Source organism: Somniosus microcephalus, chromosome 9, assembly GCF_052327205.1.
Source record: "Somniosus microcephalus isolate GS21.2 chromosome 9, FLI_Smic_1.0, whole genome shotgun sequence".
NCBI lineage: Eukaryota > Metazoa > Chordata > Chondrichthyes > Squaliformes > Somniosidae > Somniosus > Somniosus microcephalus.
Window position 1 is genome coordinate 11,938,503 of NC_140995.1, and position 20,826 is coordinate 11,959,328.

The 20,826-nt window shown below is 42.5% G+C and overlaps 1 protein-coding gene across 8 annotated transcripts in view; it reads right to left on the reverse strand.

Moving 5' to 3' along the window:
- Nucleotides 1-20,826, reverse strand: part of kidins220b (kinase D-interacting substrate 220b) — a 185,293-nt gene that overhangs the window by 99,220 nt on the left and 65,247 nt on the right. For all 8 annotated transcript variants that reach the window (XM_085996355.1, XM_085996353.1, XM_085996358.1 and 5 more), the window contains 6 exons: nucleotides 18,634-18,732; nucleotides 11,716-11,913; nucleotides 10,870-10,968; nucleotides 8,820-8,918; nucleotides 6,790-6,888; nucleotides 2,155-2,332 (listed from right to left, as the gene is read on the reverse strand). In XM_085996355.1, coding sequence (XP_085852481.1) covers nucleotides 2,155-2,332; nucleotides 6,790-6,888; nucleotides 8,820-8,918; nucleotides 10,870-10,968; nucleotides 11,716-11,913; nucleotides 18,634-18,732 — 772 coding nt within the window. The remainder of the gene's footprint in view (nucleotides 1-2,154; nucleotides 2,333-6,789; nucleotides 6,889-8,819; nucleotides 8,919-10,869; nucleotides 10,969-11,715; nucleotides 11,914-18,633; nucleotides 18,733-20,826) is intronic.

Genomic DNA, 20,826 nt, shown 5'->3' on the forward strand with positions numbered 1-20,826 from the left:
AAACACCTGTTCTTACACTTGGCTCCCACCCAAGAGAAAAAGTTATACCTTGAATTGATTATGACACAGCAATCTCATCAAGGTCTTCAGATGATGTTACAAAATGAAGAGCAAAGCAGTTTATAACCATTACAGGTGCACTATCCCTTATCCGAAAGCCTTGGGACCAGCTGAGTTTCGGTTTATGGAATTTTTCGGATTTCAGAAGGTATTATTATAAGACTGGAAAATTTGTATTTAATATAAATTTTAAAAGTTCAGGCTACCTCTTGCGACTGTTCCGTGTCTCATTCCCCTTCCTGCTTCTCTGGAAAGCCGGATATCGGCTGACTCCTACTAAGCTGGCCCGCAAATCAGGTCGGGGGTCGGGTGGGGGGGAGAAAAGAATATCAGACGGGCCGCGGTTCAGGTCTGGGGATGGGTCGTCGGGAGGAAAGAATATCGGACGAGCCGCGGTTCGGGTCAGGTCGGGGAGAAAAGAATATCGGGCAGGTCGGGGGGGGGGGGGGGAGAAAAAAATATCGGACAGGCCGCTGCAGCTATCGAACGGGCCGCTGTATTGTTGGGTTCACTCTCCCGGTACCTCCTTCACACTGCCCGGCTCGGCCTGCAATCTCCTACCCAGGAGGGAACTCTGTGACCCTCTGCCCTGAACCTGCCTGGAGTTCCAGGTTCAGGTCATCTGTAAAGGCCCGACATTCCCTACTCGCAGGCCTATCCCTCGGCAGGGAATCAGGAATGGAGAACCAGCCAGAATATGTCCAGGCCCAAAGATCCACTGCAACACCTGGGTGGGGTGGGGTGGGGTGGGGGCAGTGCCCTTTTAAGCCTCACTTGTCTGCTGCCAACTTCTGGCACCCGGGTTTCGGTGTACACCTGACATACTTGCAGCAAAAAGAGACGGATTAACACCTTGGGCCTTCCCACCTCATTTGGCTGGCTGTCCCTCAACCCTGGAAGATCTTCAGGAAGCACCCAAATAACATAAAGGGGTAGTTACCAAAGCCACAGTCTCTGCCCCCTTTTTCTTCTCCTTTGTGCCAGGGATAGCTGCGCACATGCTGGCATCTCCCAGTCAGTCTCTATTATAAAACGTTATCTTTTAGAATTATTGATTAGCAGCGACTCGAGAGTTAAGACATTCAGTTCCACTTCTGTAAAAACCACGGGCTGAAAATTCAGTAGGGTTAGCGCCCCATTTGAGGCGCTAGAGGGCCTAGCGCCGGAGTTATGGCCGGTTTGTAAATTCAGTGGAGCCCTGCCATCGGCGTTAGACCGGTTGCGCTGCGCCGGCACCGATGACGTCATCGGTGTGCGCAGCGTCCCGGTTGCCGTGGTGACGGGCCCCAACGCCGAAATTGAGTTGCGGCCGCCTCGCCCGTGGCAGCCGCAACTAACGATGTTTCAGCAGAGTCCTACCGAGTTAGCGCCGGCGCATTAAGGTCGCGCGGCGGCCGGCCGCTTTCCCGCCGGCCGCCTGCCCGCACCTCCCTCCCCGGACTCCTCCACCCCCCCCCCCGCGGAACAGATGCGTCTGGCCTGCGAGCCCGGCACTTCTCCGAGGTGCCGGGCTCATTTTTTTCAAGATTTCAACGGCCAGCGGGCGGGTGCAGGCAGCTCCTCCTTAACTGAAGGAGGAGGCCTGCACTTCCCCAGCCTGCCGCACCGCATCGGGTGCCGCAGCGCCGGAATTGCGCCGCAATACGGCAGTCAGCGCCCATTTCGAGGCGCTGACACCCTCCTGTAGCGCCGGCAGCCGTTTGGGCGCGGCGCTACTGAATTTTTGGCGCGCGCAGGGGGACTTAGCGCCGGCGCTAAATTTCCGGCGCTAAAGCCCTGGCGCGGCGCCAACTGAATTTCTAGGCCCACAACTGGAAATAAGGTGTCACTAGATGGTAATCAGGAGTGAGAACTCGGATAATTGTTTTTCCCCCACCCACACTAGGAGGGGAGGCCAAAGCCTATATTGTAGCACCGTAGCAGAGATTAGCTTACTTAGCACTGACTTTCCTCATCTGTATGGCTCAGCACCACACCAGATACTATGACATGCCATCAGAGAAGCCCAGTGTATTTTTACGTAATTAGCCAATTTTGATTCTTTTCACAAACACAAGTATTTCGCGATTGCACACAAACAAGTAAAGCTCTTACTTGCTCCAAATATCTGGGTCAAGATGCTTTTCTGATGGCTGCAATCTATGTTGTATGGAGTCTCGCTTGCTTTGTTAGGTCGGTACAGCAGACGTCCATCTTTAGGGTTTCTCAACAGCAATTCTGCTAATTTTCTGCTCCTCCCACGGATCGCTATGTGAAGTGGAGTGTCTCCCTTCTGAAACCATAAATAATAAAAACTTTTGGAAAAATATTTCCCAGTCCAACCATATTGTGCCTTGCTAACCAGACTTCATTTAAAAAAGACAAGTTTACATAAAGGCAATCAGAACATAATTCTGATTGAAGCATAAAAGTTCAGCATTCGACTAAATAAAATAAAAATAAGATTTCACAGCAGATTGATGACATTAAAAAATATTTATTGGCATCCAAATTCTGTGATTTTACTTAAAAAAGACATACAATATAATTAATTACAAGTAACACCTGGGGAATAAAATATTCAAGCACTGCCAGTATTATACATATGTATGTTATTGAATGACATTTTCCCATTGGAAGCAGTGCACTATACTTACTGTAGCGGTACAATTGTTGAACACCCAAATGCTCAGTCAAAAAATAAAAATCAAACAAGCAAATTTTCCAAGGCAAAATATTCACGCATATCTATGTTTAAGCACTAAAGTAAATAACATAAATAAGGGCAGCACTTTGCAGCTAAACGAGTTATCTCCACTCATTCAGATATTATTTCCATTAATTTACTTGGTTTGTTGGCCAAATAACCAATTACTCAGCCAGACAAATCAAATAAACCACTTCAATAAATTCACGAGACAGACTATTGCCTGTTTCAATGAGAGGGGATCTGATTGAAACGTATAAAATTCTGACAGGGTTAGACAGACTGGATGCAGGGAGGATGTTTCCCCTGGGGGGGGAGGGGGGGGTCTAGAACGAGGGGTCACAGTCTCAGGATATGGGGTAGGGCATTTAGGACTGAGAGGAGGAGAAATTTCTTCACTCAGAGGGCGGTGAACCTGTGGAATTCTCTACCACAGAAGGCTGTGGAGGTCAAGTCACTGAATAATATTTAAGAAGGAGATAGATAGATTTCTAGACACAAAAGGCATCAAGGGGTATGGGGAGAGAGCAGGAATATGGTATTGAGATAGAGGATCAGCCATGATCATATTGAATGGCGGAGCCGGCTCGAAGGGCCGAATGGCCTACTCCTGCTCCTATTTTTCTATGCTTCTGTATGGAGTACGGCTGCACGTATTTAACCATATTAGTGTCAGTCACAAACGATCTTTCAAATTGCTACAGAATAATCCACAAATTATACAAGGTAACAAAATGATTAAACTGTAAAAAGGTACAAAGTCAAAGTTGTGGTGAAAGATAAAATAGACCGTATGGCTAGACAGCAGTGGTGTAGAAAAATAAAAACAGAAAATGCTGGAAATACTCAGCCAGTCAGACAGCATCTGTGGAGAGAGAAACAGAGTTAACGTTTCAGGTCGATGACCCTTCGTCAGAATGTTGACAGGTCATCAACCTGAAATGTTAACTGTTTCTCTCTCCACAGGTGCTGCCTGACCAGAGGTTGGGGCTGGGGGAGGAAATACTGGCATAGATCAGGGTCAAATGTTGGCAGGCCAGGATGAAGTGATCTGCTACCATAAGGAAATTTCCATTTCCAAATTTGGTGATCCCCAATTCCGCAGCCTGGCAAGTAATGTACGCCTGCTTCATGCAGGCTTACCCTATATGCTGGGGGCACCAGATGATGAACTGCGAGGTTTTCCTCTGTGCATCATCTAGTCCGTCCCACCTCTTTCCGTAACGTCACCAGTAAAAAAGGCAGAAACAAGAACTGCTCGTCTTCACTCCTTCAGGAAATCCCCATGTGACACAACGGGTCTTGCTCCAAAATTCACTTTCACACTCCAGCCTAAATAATACTCCAGCATGCCCCGATTTCCATCTATGCCTCATATTTTGTATCTATTGATAGTAAAGAGAATGCACCACGGACTGCCAGCTCCAGATTGTATCTTGATCGAGTGTTTGCAAGGTTTGATCCGAATTTATTTCCAAAGTGCTTTCTTAAAGTAATAGCACTCTAATAACGCAAAAGTGATTTTCCCTATTTACACTGGATTACTTCACCTGAAGCCACAGTAAAATGAGATTTGATCCAAACAAATATTCTTGTGATAGCATTCTAGAAAAAACTTTGACCTTAAGCTGACAATAGAAACAGGATATTTATGTAATCACAGAGGTTACCTGCACAATGAAACGCAATTAAATGAGAGGTAGCATCAATGCTGATTAGTGATGCAGTGAAAAACAGAAAAGTAAATTTAGTACAAATAAAAAGGCCTTTTTTTTGCAAACGCTGGAAAGTAAAGTTACTGACGCATTCAAAGAAGCTATCATAGCAGCACATGCCCTGTAGCAATTTATGGTAGCTATGAAGATTGATTGAAATATTTGCTGTCATGTGAAATTGTGTAAAGAATTTTGGGCTACAAATTCGGTGTCGCCCCAGTGGGGGCGCTAAATTTTTTTGAAGTTGGAGAGTTAGCGCCAGGCACTAATCCTTCTAACCTCCCGCTAAATTGATTGTTAGCGCTCCAAGAAAGAACTGGAGCGCTAACTCAAGCGCTAATCACCTAACTCAGGGTGCTACACACAGAGAGCGGGGCGCTACACAGAGAGAGAGCAGGGCGCTACACACAGAGAGAGCGGGACGCTACACACACAGTGATAACCAATTTCAGGTGCAGTCCAATCGGGACTCATCATTCACACTGGCTCCTTCCAGTTCTTAAAGAGGAGGTTCAATCATTCTGCACCACCTCATTCTGAAGCGGAGCCTTCTAAGACACTGCTCCTTGGTTAAATTTATGTAGGAGAAGTGCTCCCGAAATACCCTGGGAGGATAAGGCCTCCTGTTGGCCCTCCTCCCTCTGGGCACATTTTCCAATCTTTGTCTCTGCCTCCGCTGCCGATGCTGGAGGGCGAGGTCGAGTGCCAGTACTGCCCCCATTAATGTAAGCAGTTGTAATGTAGAGAGTTTGAAATTTTAGCAGAATGAAAGTGACAAATTTTTAGCAGGCAGAACACTCCTGAAAGTAAGAAACGTTTAACTCACTTAAGTCGGCTGTTTTGCAATGTGAAACTGAGAAGGCAGCATTGATTGGCCACTAAAATGAAAGCGGATATTGATCCCTTTAAATACCGCTCCTACAGCGACCATCGAATGCAGAATGCCACCTCTTCCTGCCGTTGTTCAGGCCAGGCGCTAAGACAGGGGGCGACAGTCAATTTTGCATCTGAGCCGTTAACGGGGCGTTCCAAACTCACTGATGTCACGATCTGCCAGGTGCTAAAGGGCTAGGTGCTAAATGTTCGCGCCAGCGCTAAATCCTGGGTTAATTTCGCGTGCGGCGTTGGATTCACCGTGCCCTGCCGCAAACCCATTAGCACCCCGCCCCCCCGCCCCCCGCAGGTGCTAACATACCGAATTTCTCCCCCTTTATTTCGGAACTGAAAAATTTACTACTGTTCATCTTGCATCACCAAAAAGCACTTTTTTTTGTACAACCCCAACGAATCCTCTCCAACTGTACATTATGTTGTTTGCCTTAGAATCTCAATTATCCACCCGCCTCTTACCCACACTCTCATTTCACAGGAGTCTGGGGATCAGTAAACCACACTGTAGAAAGCAGTGAGAGAGGGCGCACTGGTCAACTGTTTAGGAGTATGGAGCAGCTTCTTATATTTGACTTTCCCTAAATTGGTTCCTTCTGTCAGCTCAAGAATACCTCAAAAGAAGATCTGAAAGGAATCAAAACTTGAGGGATATATAATAGGCAACTCCAGTCCCCAAAACTGCTCATCAGCACATTCCTCGTTCCAGTGAAATCTCAATTACAGGAAACTCTTCCATATCCAGCACCGACGGGACCGGGATGGTGCCGGTTGATTAAACATTCCGGATAACGGAGAGGTATATCTACCGAGACTATTTTTAACAAACAAAAATTAAAAAATCAAGAAATGTGCAGTATAATTGGGTACTCGCCTACAGAACGTTGTGTTCAATGGACTCGGACTCGGCAACATTTCCGGTTATTGAGGTGTTCGGATCAGAAGAGACTTCCAACAGCGCCAAGAAGCCAAGTACTGGCAGTTTGGAGAACTACCCCCACTGACTAACTCAGCCACTGCGGGAGACTCGAACTCGGCAACATTTCCAGTTATTGAGGTGTTGTTTTCGGGAGTGAGGATTTTGCCGGTTAATAGAGAATTCTGGATATTTAGGTGTCGTTTAAACGAGAGTTTCCTGTACCCATCAATTTTTATTATCTCTCCATCATGGCAAATAATCAAGGTTCCACTGCATATGAATTTTCTTTTTTTTTTTTAAATCTTACTGAATTTGACTCCCACTCCGTAAATTGTCCTGTACTGTGGATGACATCAGAATGAACGTGTTGAAAAGTTCCACACAATATTTCACTGTAATAATTTGTTTTCAACGCAAGTTTTACAACTTGTCGTAAAAGTCAATCATTGAAAATAACAGGACATCAAAGATGCTGCAGCATCAACTTTACTAATCAAATTACATGCAAAAGCAGCTGTTACCTTATCCACTGCCGAGACTTTAGCACCTTTATCCAGTAAAAGTTCAACAATCTCAATATTTCGCATTTTAGTTGCTTTAATGAGAGGCGTCTCACCATCCTGAAAATGCAAGATATTATTCATTTAAAAATCAGTGACTTAAATATTCTATAACCTACTTAACACTGCCTTCTCCAGATGACAACATGAAAAATAGGTCTTCTGTGGAGTTGTAGCAATTCTCAAAGACTCTGCAACAAATAATTTCATTGCATCCACCCCAAAAATCACCAATTAGAGCAAAAAAAAAAGAAATATAACTACTAATCAACTAATTTAATTTGTATTTAATCACAGTTAATGAACATTTCATTTGCAAATAGTTATACCTCTCTATAAACTCAATAGTTATATGTCAACAAGTAATATACCTGTAGTACTAAAACTGGAAATGCTTTAAGACTGGTGTTCTGTTTTTCAGTATTATAATATGGAATATCGCATACTTCAAATGTCCTGGCAATTCTTCGAAAATTTCAAACAAAATTGTGATGAATTGTGTGTCAGCAGAAACATCAGCACCCGGAAATACAGGAAATGTTTCCAGCTTATGCACCCAGAGTCAACAGTAAGTGCTCCAGGCTAGGTACAGTACAAGCTAAGTGCAGGGTAAAGCTCCCTTTACACCCCCCGCAACTTCAGTAGAACATTCCCATAGTACTAATTCATTATTCCATTCCCCTACTAGTTATTATTGTGGTCTCTCCGTCATGGAACTGTAGCTAATTTTGTGCAATAGGATCGCTCTCACTAGGAACTAAATCAAAACTTTACAAACTTATTCACTTAAGTCAATTAAAGATGGCAGAAAAGAAGAACTTTACCAGCAGAGAGAGAATTTCACCCTATATGTATGTGACTGTTTTCATTCGGAAGTGAACCTATGTGCCAGATCTTGCGGCGTGGCCAGTTAAGTTAGGCTTACTCGTGCACATTTAGATTTTAACATTTTTTGCCCACAAAGTTGCTGGAAGTGTGAGCTGATAACGGCGCAGCGAGGGAACCAGGGCATCTGAGACCTTGGTGAACAACAAGACAAACAGTGCATCTCCTTAACCAATGAGTTTTAAGGATTGAGAAATAAACAGAGGAAGAATGGAGAAGGAGGGTGAATTAGAGAGGTTGAATTCAATGTCAAATCAGGTACAAAAGAGAAATAAAGAGAGGGAAAGAGTGATTGAATTAAGAAAGAGAAAGAAAAAGACAGAAAGGAAATGCAAGAAAAAAAGTTAATTTTAAATTTGACATTTTTAAAACTCGAAACAATTCACAACTTGAAGGAATGGGACTCCACACCTAGAATTGTTTACTTTCTGGGCAAGAGGGGTTGACTGGTAGTCATTAACAATTATCTCATTGGTAAAAGGGTACTTATGCTATTAATTACTAGACTTAACTTTCTGTGGCGACTTTAATGGCCGATTAATGTGCAAATGCAGCAACTTCATGAAAATCAAGGGGAGGTTAAGGGCAAGATGCTGTTTTCGTGAAGCTAATGGCGGAGCAGTGCAAATCATTCAGCAATTTGTGGCGATTCGCAATTCATGGGGTATCTCTTCCTCGCTGCAAATTGTTGGCTGATTTTCACATTAATAACGGCTTGCATCGTTCATATGCCGTTACTTTTTCACCAAAATCTGGCCCATAAATATTCTAATGAACTGCAGCACCGACCATTACCAAAAGTGATACAACTCAGCAGATACAATAATACGGGTCTCACAATGGCAAGCACACGCAAGGATCCTCCAGGGGTCAAAGTTGCCAGCATCATTTGGGTCATGAAGTTCAGGGAGAGGGGAAAACTGATTGGGAAAGAGACCTTTTACATAATAATCAAGTTAATTTATTAGATCTGTCAAGATGTCTGCAAATTAGACCTTGCCTCCTGGGGGGACAAAGAGAGAAAGAATAAAGTGACAAGATACCAAAATAAAACAACATTAGTGTAATTTTGTACAGTATCGATTCCAGTAAGTATCCAGTCATACCTTAATGCAGATTTCTGTGTCAGGATTGCACTGAAGAATATCCCTTACTACGGTTGCATTTCCTTTCTCCACAGCCCAGTATAGAGCAGTTTTATTATCCTAAAAACAATTTTAGAAGAAATTACAGCATTAAATAAATTAAAATCTTATTTCACTTTGCCAAAGGCGGAAAAATCTTCCTTTTTCTTGGAACTAAACCACCCAATATTCAACTTTAAACGTGAGCTTGGCTCTGCGGTATTACTCTTGCCTCTGAGTAACAAGGTTGCAGTTTTAAGCCTCACTCCAGAGACTGGAGCACATAACCTAGGCTGACACTGTAGTGCAGTACAGGAAACTTTTTTTTATCCGGCACCGACGGGACCAACGTGGTGCTGGTTCATCAAAAATTCCGGATAACCGAGAGCTATAGTAAAAGATACGGAGAGCTGAGAGCTCCGTATAAAGCAACAAACCCTGTTGCTTAGCAACAGGTGCCGAACAATGGCCACAAGTTCCAAGCGTCTCTGTAGCTTAGCAACAGCTGCAGCCACACCCTTGCACAGCAACAGATCGAGGAAGGCAAGTACAATATGAAGTAAAACTTACCTGAACCTACTCCTGAATTTTGCCGGTTAACCGAGATTTCCGGTTATTTAGGTGCCGGTAAATCGAAAGTTTCCTGTACTAAGGAACAACCACACTGCAGCGGTGTCTTATTTTGGATGAGGTGCTAAACCAAGATCCCATCTGCCTTCTTAGGCGGACATAAAAGAAACCATAGTACCTTTTCAAAGAACAGCAGGAGAGTTCTCCCGGTCCTGGAGAAGATTTATCCCTCAAACTGCAACACTAAAAGCAGATTATCTGGTTGTTTCTCTCATTGCCGTTCATGGGACCTCTGTACACAAACTGGCTGCCGCATTTCCCTACAATAGCGACTACACTTCAGAAATACTTTATTGGCTGCGAATCGCTTTGGGACATCCTGAGTTCGTGAAAGGTTATATAAATGCAGGTCCTTTCAAAACAATTTTTTCCACCAACTGATGCGGTGAAGTGTAAAAGGACTACTCATTTTCCCCATCAGCATCAAACACCCTGTAACATCATCCTATCCTTTTAATTTTTATATTTTACCTCAAAGCGTCAACTCATGATGGGGTATGGTTCCTGAAGCAGAAAGCACCTTTCAGTACCTTCTCCAAGTAGCCATTCTTCATTTATAAGCCAAGACGAAGTCTATTAGCAAAATAAAGAGACCACATCTTGAGTATTGTGTGCAGTTTTGGTCGCCTTATCTGAGGAAGGATGTTCTTGCCATGGAGGGAGTGCAGCGAAGATTCACCAGACTGATACCTGGGATGGCACGAATGACGTTTGAAGAGAGATTGGGTCGATTAGGCTTGTACTCGCTGGAGTTTAGAAGAATGAGAGGGGATCTCATTGAAACGTATAAAATTCTGACAGGACTGGACAGACTAGATGCAGGGAGGATGTTCCCGATGGTCGGGGAGTCCAGAACCAGGGGTCACAGTCTAAGGATAAGGGGTAGGCCATTTAGGACAGAAATGACAGGGAATTTCTTCACCCAGAGAGTGGTGAACCTGTGGAATTCTCTACCACAGAAGGCAGTAGAGGCCAATTCATTAAATATATTCAAGAAGGAGTTGGATATATTTCTTAAGGCTAAAGGGATCAAGGGGTATGGGGAGAAAGCAGGGACCGGGTACTGAATTTGGATGATCAGCCATGATCGCATTGAATGGCGGAGCAGGCTCGAGGGGCCGAATGGTCTACTCCTGCTCCTATCTTCTATGTTTCTATGTTTAAAGCCATCATTTAACCTTTAAGAGAAAGCTTTGCATAAATATGTCCTCGTCTATCCAGGTAATAGAGGACCATTATGTCCCAGAAAGTATTTGATCATCTCAGTTTGCATTTAATAATCTCTGATTTTGTGGATAGTTTTATATTAAAAAACATGTCTCCTCCAGTGTTCACTACTGAAGCTAATCATCTCTGCAGCAATACCTTTCCTTGTCTTGTGATGATCTATGTTTAGACTTACCGTTCCCTTTATATCTATGTCAGCATATTTTTGCAGCAGAGCCCTCACAATCTCCACATGACCACCTTTGACAGCACCAATTAGGACCGTGTCACCACTCTGAAAAGAAAATGCACATACAACATGATGGAAATTTCTCCCACAAGCATAATTCCATGACAATGGGGAATTAATAAGATTGAACATAGCATCAGAATCATCATGTAAATGCACAAACTAAAGTTTAAACCTACTTTTGGTAAAACTGTGCTGTGTGCATGCTGTCCAAGCCATTCATTTAGTTGTTGCTTTTTTAAGTACACAAATACTCAACAAAAATTCCTGCCAATCACAAGGTTAGCTTCTAATCTCAAATATACCATTGTGATGAGGCGTTTCCCTGCAAAGAGGGGGGGGGGGGGGGATCAAAGAGCCAGTCATCACGCCCATCAAATGTGGTAGATTTCCTTGCAGCAAGTTATGCAAATGCAGGAACAGAATGCCCAGCCAGTCTGCTTGGAAAGGGATAGTGTGACACAGGGAGAAAAAGATGGACAAGAAATAAAGACATTCCAAAACTACACTAAGATTACAGTATCCCTTAGTAGAAAGCTTCAAGAACAATAATATGAAGAACTTTAAGGTTCTAAATTACTGTCAAAACCATGAAGGGAATTTTTATGACCAGTAGCCTATATATAATAAAATGCTAGTTACAAACGTCTGGGAAATAAAGTAGCAAGATCCACACTTTTTCCAAGGTTTAGGATTACAAGTGTTAGTTTGTGTAAATTTGAATCTGCATTGTAAACCTCAACTAAAATTCACTGAACACAAACTACTAGAAAAAAAATACTAAATACAAACCCGGTCAGGGATGTTGACATAAGTGCCAGCGTCCAACAGATCCTGAACAATCTCGATGTGACCTTCCTTGGCAGCAATCATCAAAGCTGTATTCCCATCTTTATCAGTCAGATTGACATTTGGGTTGCGATTTAGCAATTCCTTCACTCCTTCAGTATAGCCCCCTTTAACTGCCACTATTAAAGCGGTCATAGAGTTCTACAAAAAGATGTGAAAATTCGTGTTTTTTTTAACAAAGCTTAATACAAATAATATTTTTCTAACATAGATGCCACAGTGTCATCTCTTCCTTTCGAGGAGCTAGTTAGTATTAGTACTAGTTATTAGTATATCTCCTGTGGCGTTGGACACAGGGAGTGAAGACCAAGTGTGAGGTAGTACATTTTGGTAAGAAAAATAAGGAGGTCACATACTCCTTGGAAAAGTGCCTAAATGGAGTAGAGGAACAGAGAGATCTGAGGGTACAAATACACAAATCACTAAAAGTTGCGACACAGGTTAATAAGGCCATTAAAAAAAGCAAACAAAGCACTGGGGTTCATTTCTAGAGGGATAGAATTGAAAAGCAGAGAAGTTATGTTTAACTTGTATTGAACCTGGGTTGGACCATACTTGGGAGTACTGTGAACAGTTCGGGTCTCCATATTATAAAAAGGACAGAAGCACTGGAGAAGGTGCAAAAAGGATTTACCAGAATGATATCAGAACTCAGAGGTTATACCAATCAGGAAGGATTGAACAGGCTAGGGTTCTTTTCTCTCGAAAAGCAAAGACTGAAGGGTGACCTGATGTAGAAGTCTTTAAGGTTATACGGTAGACGTTGAGAAGATGTTTCCACTTGCGGGCCAGACCAGAATTAGCGGCCAGAAATATAAGATAGTCACGAATAAATCCAATGGGGAATTTAGGAGAAACTTCACCCGGAGAGTGGGAGAATATGGAACTCACTACCACAGGGAGTAGTTGAGGTGAATAGCAGAGATACATTTAAGGGGAAGCTGGATAAACACATGAGGGAGAAAGGAATAGAAGGATATGCTGATGGGGGTTATAGATGAAGAAGGGTGGGAGGCAATGTTTCCTTTAAGATGTTTTAAAACCTGAGCCATAGAATGCTGTCAAAAGGCTGCACACTGCCCTGGAGGAGCAGAAGATCCACAAGAGCTGTGCAAAAACGCCCCTGCTATCCCCGTCACCAAGTCCCTTTCTCGGCTTCCCTCGCAGTACCAGGCGGCCCCTTCCTGTGCTGCTGCTGCCTCTCAGAAGGGATTCTGAAATCAGTTGGGAGGTTGATAGGGCGTACAGGAGAACAGAAAACAGAGAGTAGGGATAAACGGGTTATTTTCAGGTTGGCAGGCTGTAACGAGCGGGGTGCCGCAAGGAACAGCGCTGTGGCCTCAGCTGTTTACAGTTATATTAATGACTTAGATAAAGGGACCGAATGCAATGTATCCAAGTTTGCTGATGATACAAAGCTAGGTGGGAAAGCAAGCGGTGAGGAGGACACAAAGAGCCTGCAATGGAATATAGACAGGTTAAGTGAGTGGGCAATAATGTAGGGAAATGTGAAGTTATCCACTTTGGTAGGAAGAATAGAAAAGCAGAATCTTTTTTAAATGGTGAGAAACTATTAAATGTTGGTGTTCAGAGAGATTTAGGTGTCCTCGTACAGGAAACAGAATTAGAATGCAGGTACAGCAAGCAAATAGGAAGGCAAATGGCATGTTGGCCTTTATTGCAAGGGGGTTGGAGTATAAGAGTAAGGAAGTCTTATTACAATTGTACAGGGCCTTGGCGAGACCACGCTGGAGTACTGTGCACAGTTATGGTCTCCTTATCTGAGGAAGATATATTTGCCTCAGACACGATGCAACGAAGGTTCACTGGATTGATTCCTGGGATGAGAGGGTTGTCCAATGAGGAGAGATTGGGCCTGTACTCTCTCGAGTTTAGAAGAATGATGGGTGATCTCATTGAAACATAAAAGATCCTGAGGGGCACTGACAGGGTAGATGCTGAGAGGTTGTTTCCTCTGGCTGGAAAGTCTAGAACTAGGTGGCATAGTCTCAGGATAAGGGGCCAGCCATTTAAGACTGAGATGAGGAGACATTTCTTCACTCGGAGTTGTGAATCTTCAGAATTCTCTACCCCAAAGGGCTTTGGATGCTGAATCGTTGAGTATATTCAAGGCTGAGAGAGATAGATTTTTGGGCTCATGGGGATATGGGGTTCGGGCTGGAAGGTTGAGTTGAGGTCGAAGATCAGCCATGATCTTACTGAATGGCGGAGCAGGCTCAAGGGGCCGTCTGGCCTATTCCTGCTCATAATTCTTATGTTCTAACTCCTCAGTCTTGAACCCAACTTGAGTTAAGGGATGCAATAGGGAGGCTGCACAGGGTGAGAAGAGGTGCAAGGAATAGGCTGGGAATCAGGGCTAGCTAGGAGAAAAAGAAGCAGGGTGCAAAAAAGTCAGAAACAATGACCATCAATATGGTAGAGATATCAGCCAACTAGACTGCAGTCAGCAGGGCTGCAGGTGTGCGTGATTGGGGCAAGGCAATGCATTCTAGTAGGAGGGAAGACTAAAGAGATGGGCCAGTGGCTGAACCCAAAGCCAGCTAGGCAGGAAGTAGTAGGTAGACAGTGGAGGGGTGTGGGGATTATTTATTTGCCGAGAGGCAATATAAATATATTAAAAGGTAAAAATAATTATTTTTAAAAAAATTTAAATCGAGGAACAGCAGTCTAGAGGCCTTGAAGTGGGTGAAAGGGAGGCCAGGAGAAGCGGATAGGAATTGGATTTATCTTTTAATTTTAGAGGGGAGTCAGAAGGCTGAAAAAGATCCCCAAAAAAGGAGGAAAAACAATTAAATTTAGCGTTTAAAAATAAACTGCTAAAAAAAAAGTGGTGGCACATGCTAGATCCAGCATTTAACGCAAATCACAAGAAAGATTTGGTGTTCTTTTCCCAGGTACTTTGTATCAGGGCCACTCTTAAGGATGCGATAAGCTGAGAACTCATTTAGGAGAATAATCTATAGTAGAGAATTTGACGTAGCTAAAATAAGCAGAAAGGGCAGAACCGACCCAAAAACATAGCAAAGGTGTTTTCCTTGAGCCTGTAGATCGAAAACAAACCCCACTTTTGCCCTGGCCCTTATCGCATTGAACACATTAAGCCAGAGAATTTAATTTATACCATGGCAAAACCTGCAGTGTTGATTCAACGACCTTACCTCCCAGATATACCTTGCATGCAATCAGCCCCTGCACCATTCCTGCAACTTCTGTTCTTCGTGAAAGCCCTCAGCTTGGCTCAATTGATGGCGCTCTCACTTCAGTCAGAAGACTGTGAATTCAAGCTCCACTCCAAGATTTGAGCACATAATCTGGGTCAATAGTTCAGTGCAGTACTGAGACACTGCTGCATTACAAGAGCTGCCATCTCTCAGATAAGATGTTAAAACTGGGTCCCAGCTACCTGCTCAGTTGTATATAAAAGGACTCATGGCATTATTTGAAGAAGAGCAAGGAGTTCTCCCAGCATGCTAACCAACATCCCTGCCTCAACCAAGACCACCAAAAACAGATTAACCGGTCATTCATCTTATCTGCTGTTTGTGGGACCTTGTTTCATGCAAAATTGGTTGCCACATTTGCCTACATATCAGCGTTTGCATGTCAAAATTCACTGGTTGCAAAGCACTTTGGAATATCCTGAGAATGTGCTATTGGCCCTGAATTTGCATTCGGTTTGATGGCATCACACTGCCTTTGAATGACCGCAAGTTCGTGATTTCCGCATGTGCTAAATCCCGAACTTGCAAGTTCCGACTGGGCATTGTTTCACCTACCCATTCAAATCAACGTGCTGGTGAAAAGTTGGATTAATTACCCATCTACTGCGCATTAATTACCCTGAAATGTTTTACGTCTGGTGCAAACAGGCGCAGAAGCCTGTTGCACAATGCAAGGGGGGGGGGGGGAGGGCAAATGAGAAAATTGTATTAGTTGGTATGTGCTGACTGACTCAGAGTGTTTCCAGCATTTTCTGATTAAAAATCTACTGGCCAGACTTCAGGTGTCAAAATCTTTCCCGATGAGTTTTTGAACCCAGAAATTAAGCACAGTAAACACCAGCAAAAGGCACTCTATAGATTGGATATATTGGTTTACAGGCAAAGTTTTTATGTGCCAATTATTTCTCTACATACAGGAAACTTTGGTTTATCCGGAGGTTAACTGTCCGGAATGCTCGAGCCACCGGCAAAAATCAGGAGCCGTTTCGTTAGGTTTTTTTCTTTTCGTTGCTTTTTTTTTCCACCAGTCAGGCTCTGCAAGGTCTCGCTGAAGCTGTTGCTAAGCTACAGAGACGCTTGCAAGGTACGGCCGACTGTTTAGAAGCTGTTGCTAAGCAACAGGGTTTGTTGCCAGATACGGAGCTCAAAATCTCCGTATGTTTCAACATTAGCGCTGGTTTGTCCGGCAGTTTTGATGTGACAGCAACAGCTCGGTCCCGTCGGTGCTGGATAGCACAAAGTTTCCTGTATTACAATAAAAAAACCTACAGATTTATAGAAACAAATTATGTACTGGGGTTTGCTATTTTATGGGCACAATTCAAATAATGGAGCATCTAATCTAATACTGAGTAGATAAGAACCGTATATCTAACAAATGCAGTATTATTTACACATAGTTATGAAAGATGTTTGATCAAACGTATATCTGGCATAACTAAAATATATATACCTAACTTTTTAAATCCCTTCAACCAACATTTCCAATTAAGAGTGGCTATTAAACGCGATGTAGCTTGTAAATATATGCCAGTAGAAGACTTCTGTCTTCTATTGACATATATTTACAATCCTGTTTTTTAGCAATCTCCTCGGTTTCCTGATTGGCCAAGAGTCAGGAAGTGAAAGGAGCACCGCCCCACGTGATCCCAGGTTCGCATAAGCACAACCCTGCGTCCCTGGAATCCGTGGACCACTACACTGCGCACGACTCTGCAGTGTCTGAGAGCAACTTCACGAAGAGGGGTTCGCACGAGGTAAGTGCGGATTTCGTTCAGATGTCAGCGGCGGACTCCTTAGCTACACCGCTGACTGCAAATTCAGAGCCAGTGTGCTATTTCACTTCCATTGCTCCGGTTAGTGATGTTTCAGTGATCCCTATGACATTGCAATCACCGGTTGTCACCACTGCCTCAAATTCAACCACTTTATTTTGTATGCTTATTTTAAGCCATAATTACAGCTGCAGATTACGATAGATACAGCTCAAAGGCTTTTACATAAATCTCATTTTTAAATGAACTATTTTTTAACTGAATGCAACATACAGCAGAACCATCTCCATAAACAGTAGGTATGATAGAGCAAGACAGGGTTATGAAGTGGTTTATACTATTAGACACTAATGCCCTTCTTTCCTGCGTTTGTAACGATGCGTTGGTTTTGTGCTTTTGCTGGTAGCGTGACAACTGATGAGTGTTCATAGGTAATTTTGTTGTATCTGTAGTCATATTGCAGACAATCAGCAACATTCAATTAAGTGATGTATTGCTTTATTTATTTGTTTTTTCTTGTATATTAGGTGGTGTTATAAAGTCCAAACAGTGATCGCACAAACTGGGACAAATTCTCACAAAACACAGTCCAGTGGTAACTGGAAGCAAGAAATATATGGGAAAAAGTATACCAGAGTAGCAACATGCAAGTCACAGTCCCATAATTTGATGCATGTTGCAACAAACTTAATTCAGCAGGAATGGTTAACTTCAAATCTGAAAAAGGGACAGAGTTCTAGGAGACAATACTGTCTACGAACTAGTTCTACAGGTAGCAAACAGGGCGTGTAAAGCTTTGCTATGAGTATTCTGCAGACTATCTGGACCAATGTTTAGGTGGTGCTACAGCAACTACACCTAACTCTCCTAGAAATAGCCTGCATGAAGAACTATATTTACTGTTAAATATTATTTACATATCCTTATACTACATGCTATAGAATTAATTTGCTAATCAAATCCAGGTTAGGTGTTTCTCAGCCAAAGAAAAGTCTATCTCTACTACATTAATGCAACTCCTAGTGACCAATTTAACACCAATGGAAGAGGGTTGAGACAGGTAGCCTCTCCGATAAATCAAGGAGAGAAGGGAAAGGGGGTGGGGGTCAGGTGACAAAGGAAAACAAAATTGAGACGGAGGGAAGTGCATGAGCCACAAACATCTGAAAAAAGGTTAACACTTTACTTGGGTAGATGATTCATAACCACAGGCACCAAAAGATAATAAGCTAACAGTAGATCAAGTTACCTTGACTCCATAAAGACCAATTTTCAATACCACAATACCACTAACTTTACGACTTAGCAAAGAACAATCTGTACACCAGATACAGTCATTTGAAAGCAAATCAGCAAAAATTCAACAATGTTACTTATTGTGTCAATGTTTTAGCTTAATGACTAAGTTTTAAACAGAAGTCAAAGAAGTACTAGGTTTGCCATTTTGAATATTGCAATGTTTGCATTTTATTACTTGCTGAAGTTAATTTACAATGATTACATCGGAGCATCATATTGGAAGACCTGCGGCACTCATAACGTCAAGTCAAGCCAAATTGTGAATATCAAATCATTAGAGCTATGCTACATTAAGTAATATTATTTTAATTTGGAAAAATCATTTAGCACCCATTTTCAACTCAAATGCGTTCAGGGGCTATACCAAAATGTACTTGCACACTGAAGATTCTTTATTCCTATGCAAAATTCAAGGGCACTTCATTACAGTTCAGCATAAATATTACACTTACAAAAACATTTTTTTTTGTTTAATCCTCTGCACATTTCAAAACTCATTTTAAACATATATTACATGTAGGAATAAAATAGTTGAGAATACATACAGCTCCTTCTTGATCGACATCAGCACCCATTTCCAACAAATGCTTCACGCACTCGAGATGACCCTTTCTGGCAGCCCAGATCAATGGAGTTGTTCCATACTGAAAAAAACGACATCAGAAAAAGAAATGCTTCTTGCAAATATACTTAAATCTTCTCAAAAGGTATTACTTCTATAGGTTTTAGAATTCACAGATGGGGCAGCAGAGTACCGTTCACAACATGGTTGTAAAGACGCGTTCAACATTTGACAAGTTATATTCTCATCGATCATCTTCAGTCCCAATTGGACTGCCTCCCTGAAGTCATGATTAGAATCCTTTCGTACACAAATAAATTTAAACAAGTAAACACAAGATTTTAAATTCTGTTTTTATAGTACCCCCATATGAAAAACTGCACAGCCAATTACTTTTTTAAAAAATCTCATGCGCACAATACTTCACTCCATTCTGGCAGAAGTTCCAGTAAAATCAATACTTTGCAAGAATTATTACAGTAAGACCTTGGCTACATATCCATTTGATACATCCAATAATATTTTGAGCTTAATGGAAGTGAAAAAGTTTTGTTATAGTCTTTAAAAACAAATTGTTTAATAAACATATTCAATACATAACTGGTTATCCACTATTTTTCCACTAAGTTTCAAACCTTGGCGCTAGCTTGTAGATTAAAATCATTTAAAAAATAATTCATCTTCCATTTAAAAATCAAATAATTATCTATTTATTTCAGAATGACAGAATCATCGCATTAAATAAGAGGAAAAGTTAGCTAACCCTTTCTCATTCTGAATGGTTCACCCATAACTGCCTTTATATCACCAAAAGTAGTTTGTTACCCCATCAATACATGATAGTTAGTGGGAAAGACAGGCCATTTTCCTTGCAAGATGTTCTTCATTCTTCCAATTAAAATTTCCTCCACATACTGCAGCATTATTCCGATTGGTGAGCAAGACCCCGAGGGACTGTGTCCCTCGAAGATGTGGATATTGCTACGACAATCACATACAACTTTCCTTTGCATGCACTATAAAAGTACGTCCCCAACCCAACTAGCCAGAGTATGCAGTCCCAGTTGGGTTCGCATTGGTATATGGAGGATGTTGGGTGAGGGACAGGTAAATGAGGATAGGAGAGGACACAAAGGGGCAGAGGAGAAGGGGGTGGTAGTGGGGAAGAGCAATGGGGAGGGAGAGGACTGCGGCTGGAAAATTACCTCAGAGTTGAGGAGGGAGTTCTGTGGATGAAAAAAATCATTCTGGCAAGGTGGGGCGGGGAAACCGGAAGTGGGTCAACCATACTGTCCTCCCGAAAGTGATGCCAAAATGGGACCATTTAGAATCAATAGTCTAAAAACGTTATGGGATCGGAGCAGAGATGGTCATGATGGCACATTCTTGATGTAAATGCTGTAATATCTGGTGAGCGAGAGCACATAACTGGTGAATTTTGGGGGGGGGGGGGGGGTAGTAGCACATCAAGTTAGGACACATAGTAGCTGCTAATGGAGAAAACAGTGAAGGAATAAAGAATCTGAGACCTGCAGTATACCCTCAGGCAGGACTGAGAAAGGGAGAAGAACCCCTCCATGTGTTACCACGAAAGGGGCTAGGCTCTTCCCCCCCCACCCCCCATACAAAAACACAGCAGATCAATCGGTATCGTCAGGACATTAGGTGAGGGTTACAGCCCGCAGCGAGTACAATGACTGTGGATGGAGGCATGGAATTTTCACTAAGCCATTTGATAGCTGACTGAGTTAGTTTTTAAATTTTAATAGAATTGAGGATTCATTTCAAGTCACATGAATGGATAGGTTCAAGTGGAAAGTAAATTAGGTTTATGAAGTTCCACAGTCAAATACAAAAGATGATGGCGTTACATTTCATGCAGGAGCTCAGAAGCCTAATGTGGTTTCCATGTGTCAACTGAAGCATTCAATTGTTATGAAAAATAACTAAGTGAATCTTGATGAATTTGAAATCAAATCTTAGGATAGAGCTGACATGAAGAAGTCAACAGTCCAGTGTCTGAGGGGAAGCCTCATGGGGAGGAAGCAACAATGGTGTACATCAAGCAACTCGGTTGTCATTCCAGCATCAGTCACATCGCGAGAACAAATATTTTTAATATTTTTAAAGCTCTGGATGGAATATCTGACCCATCAATTAAGAGTGTACATCGCAT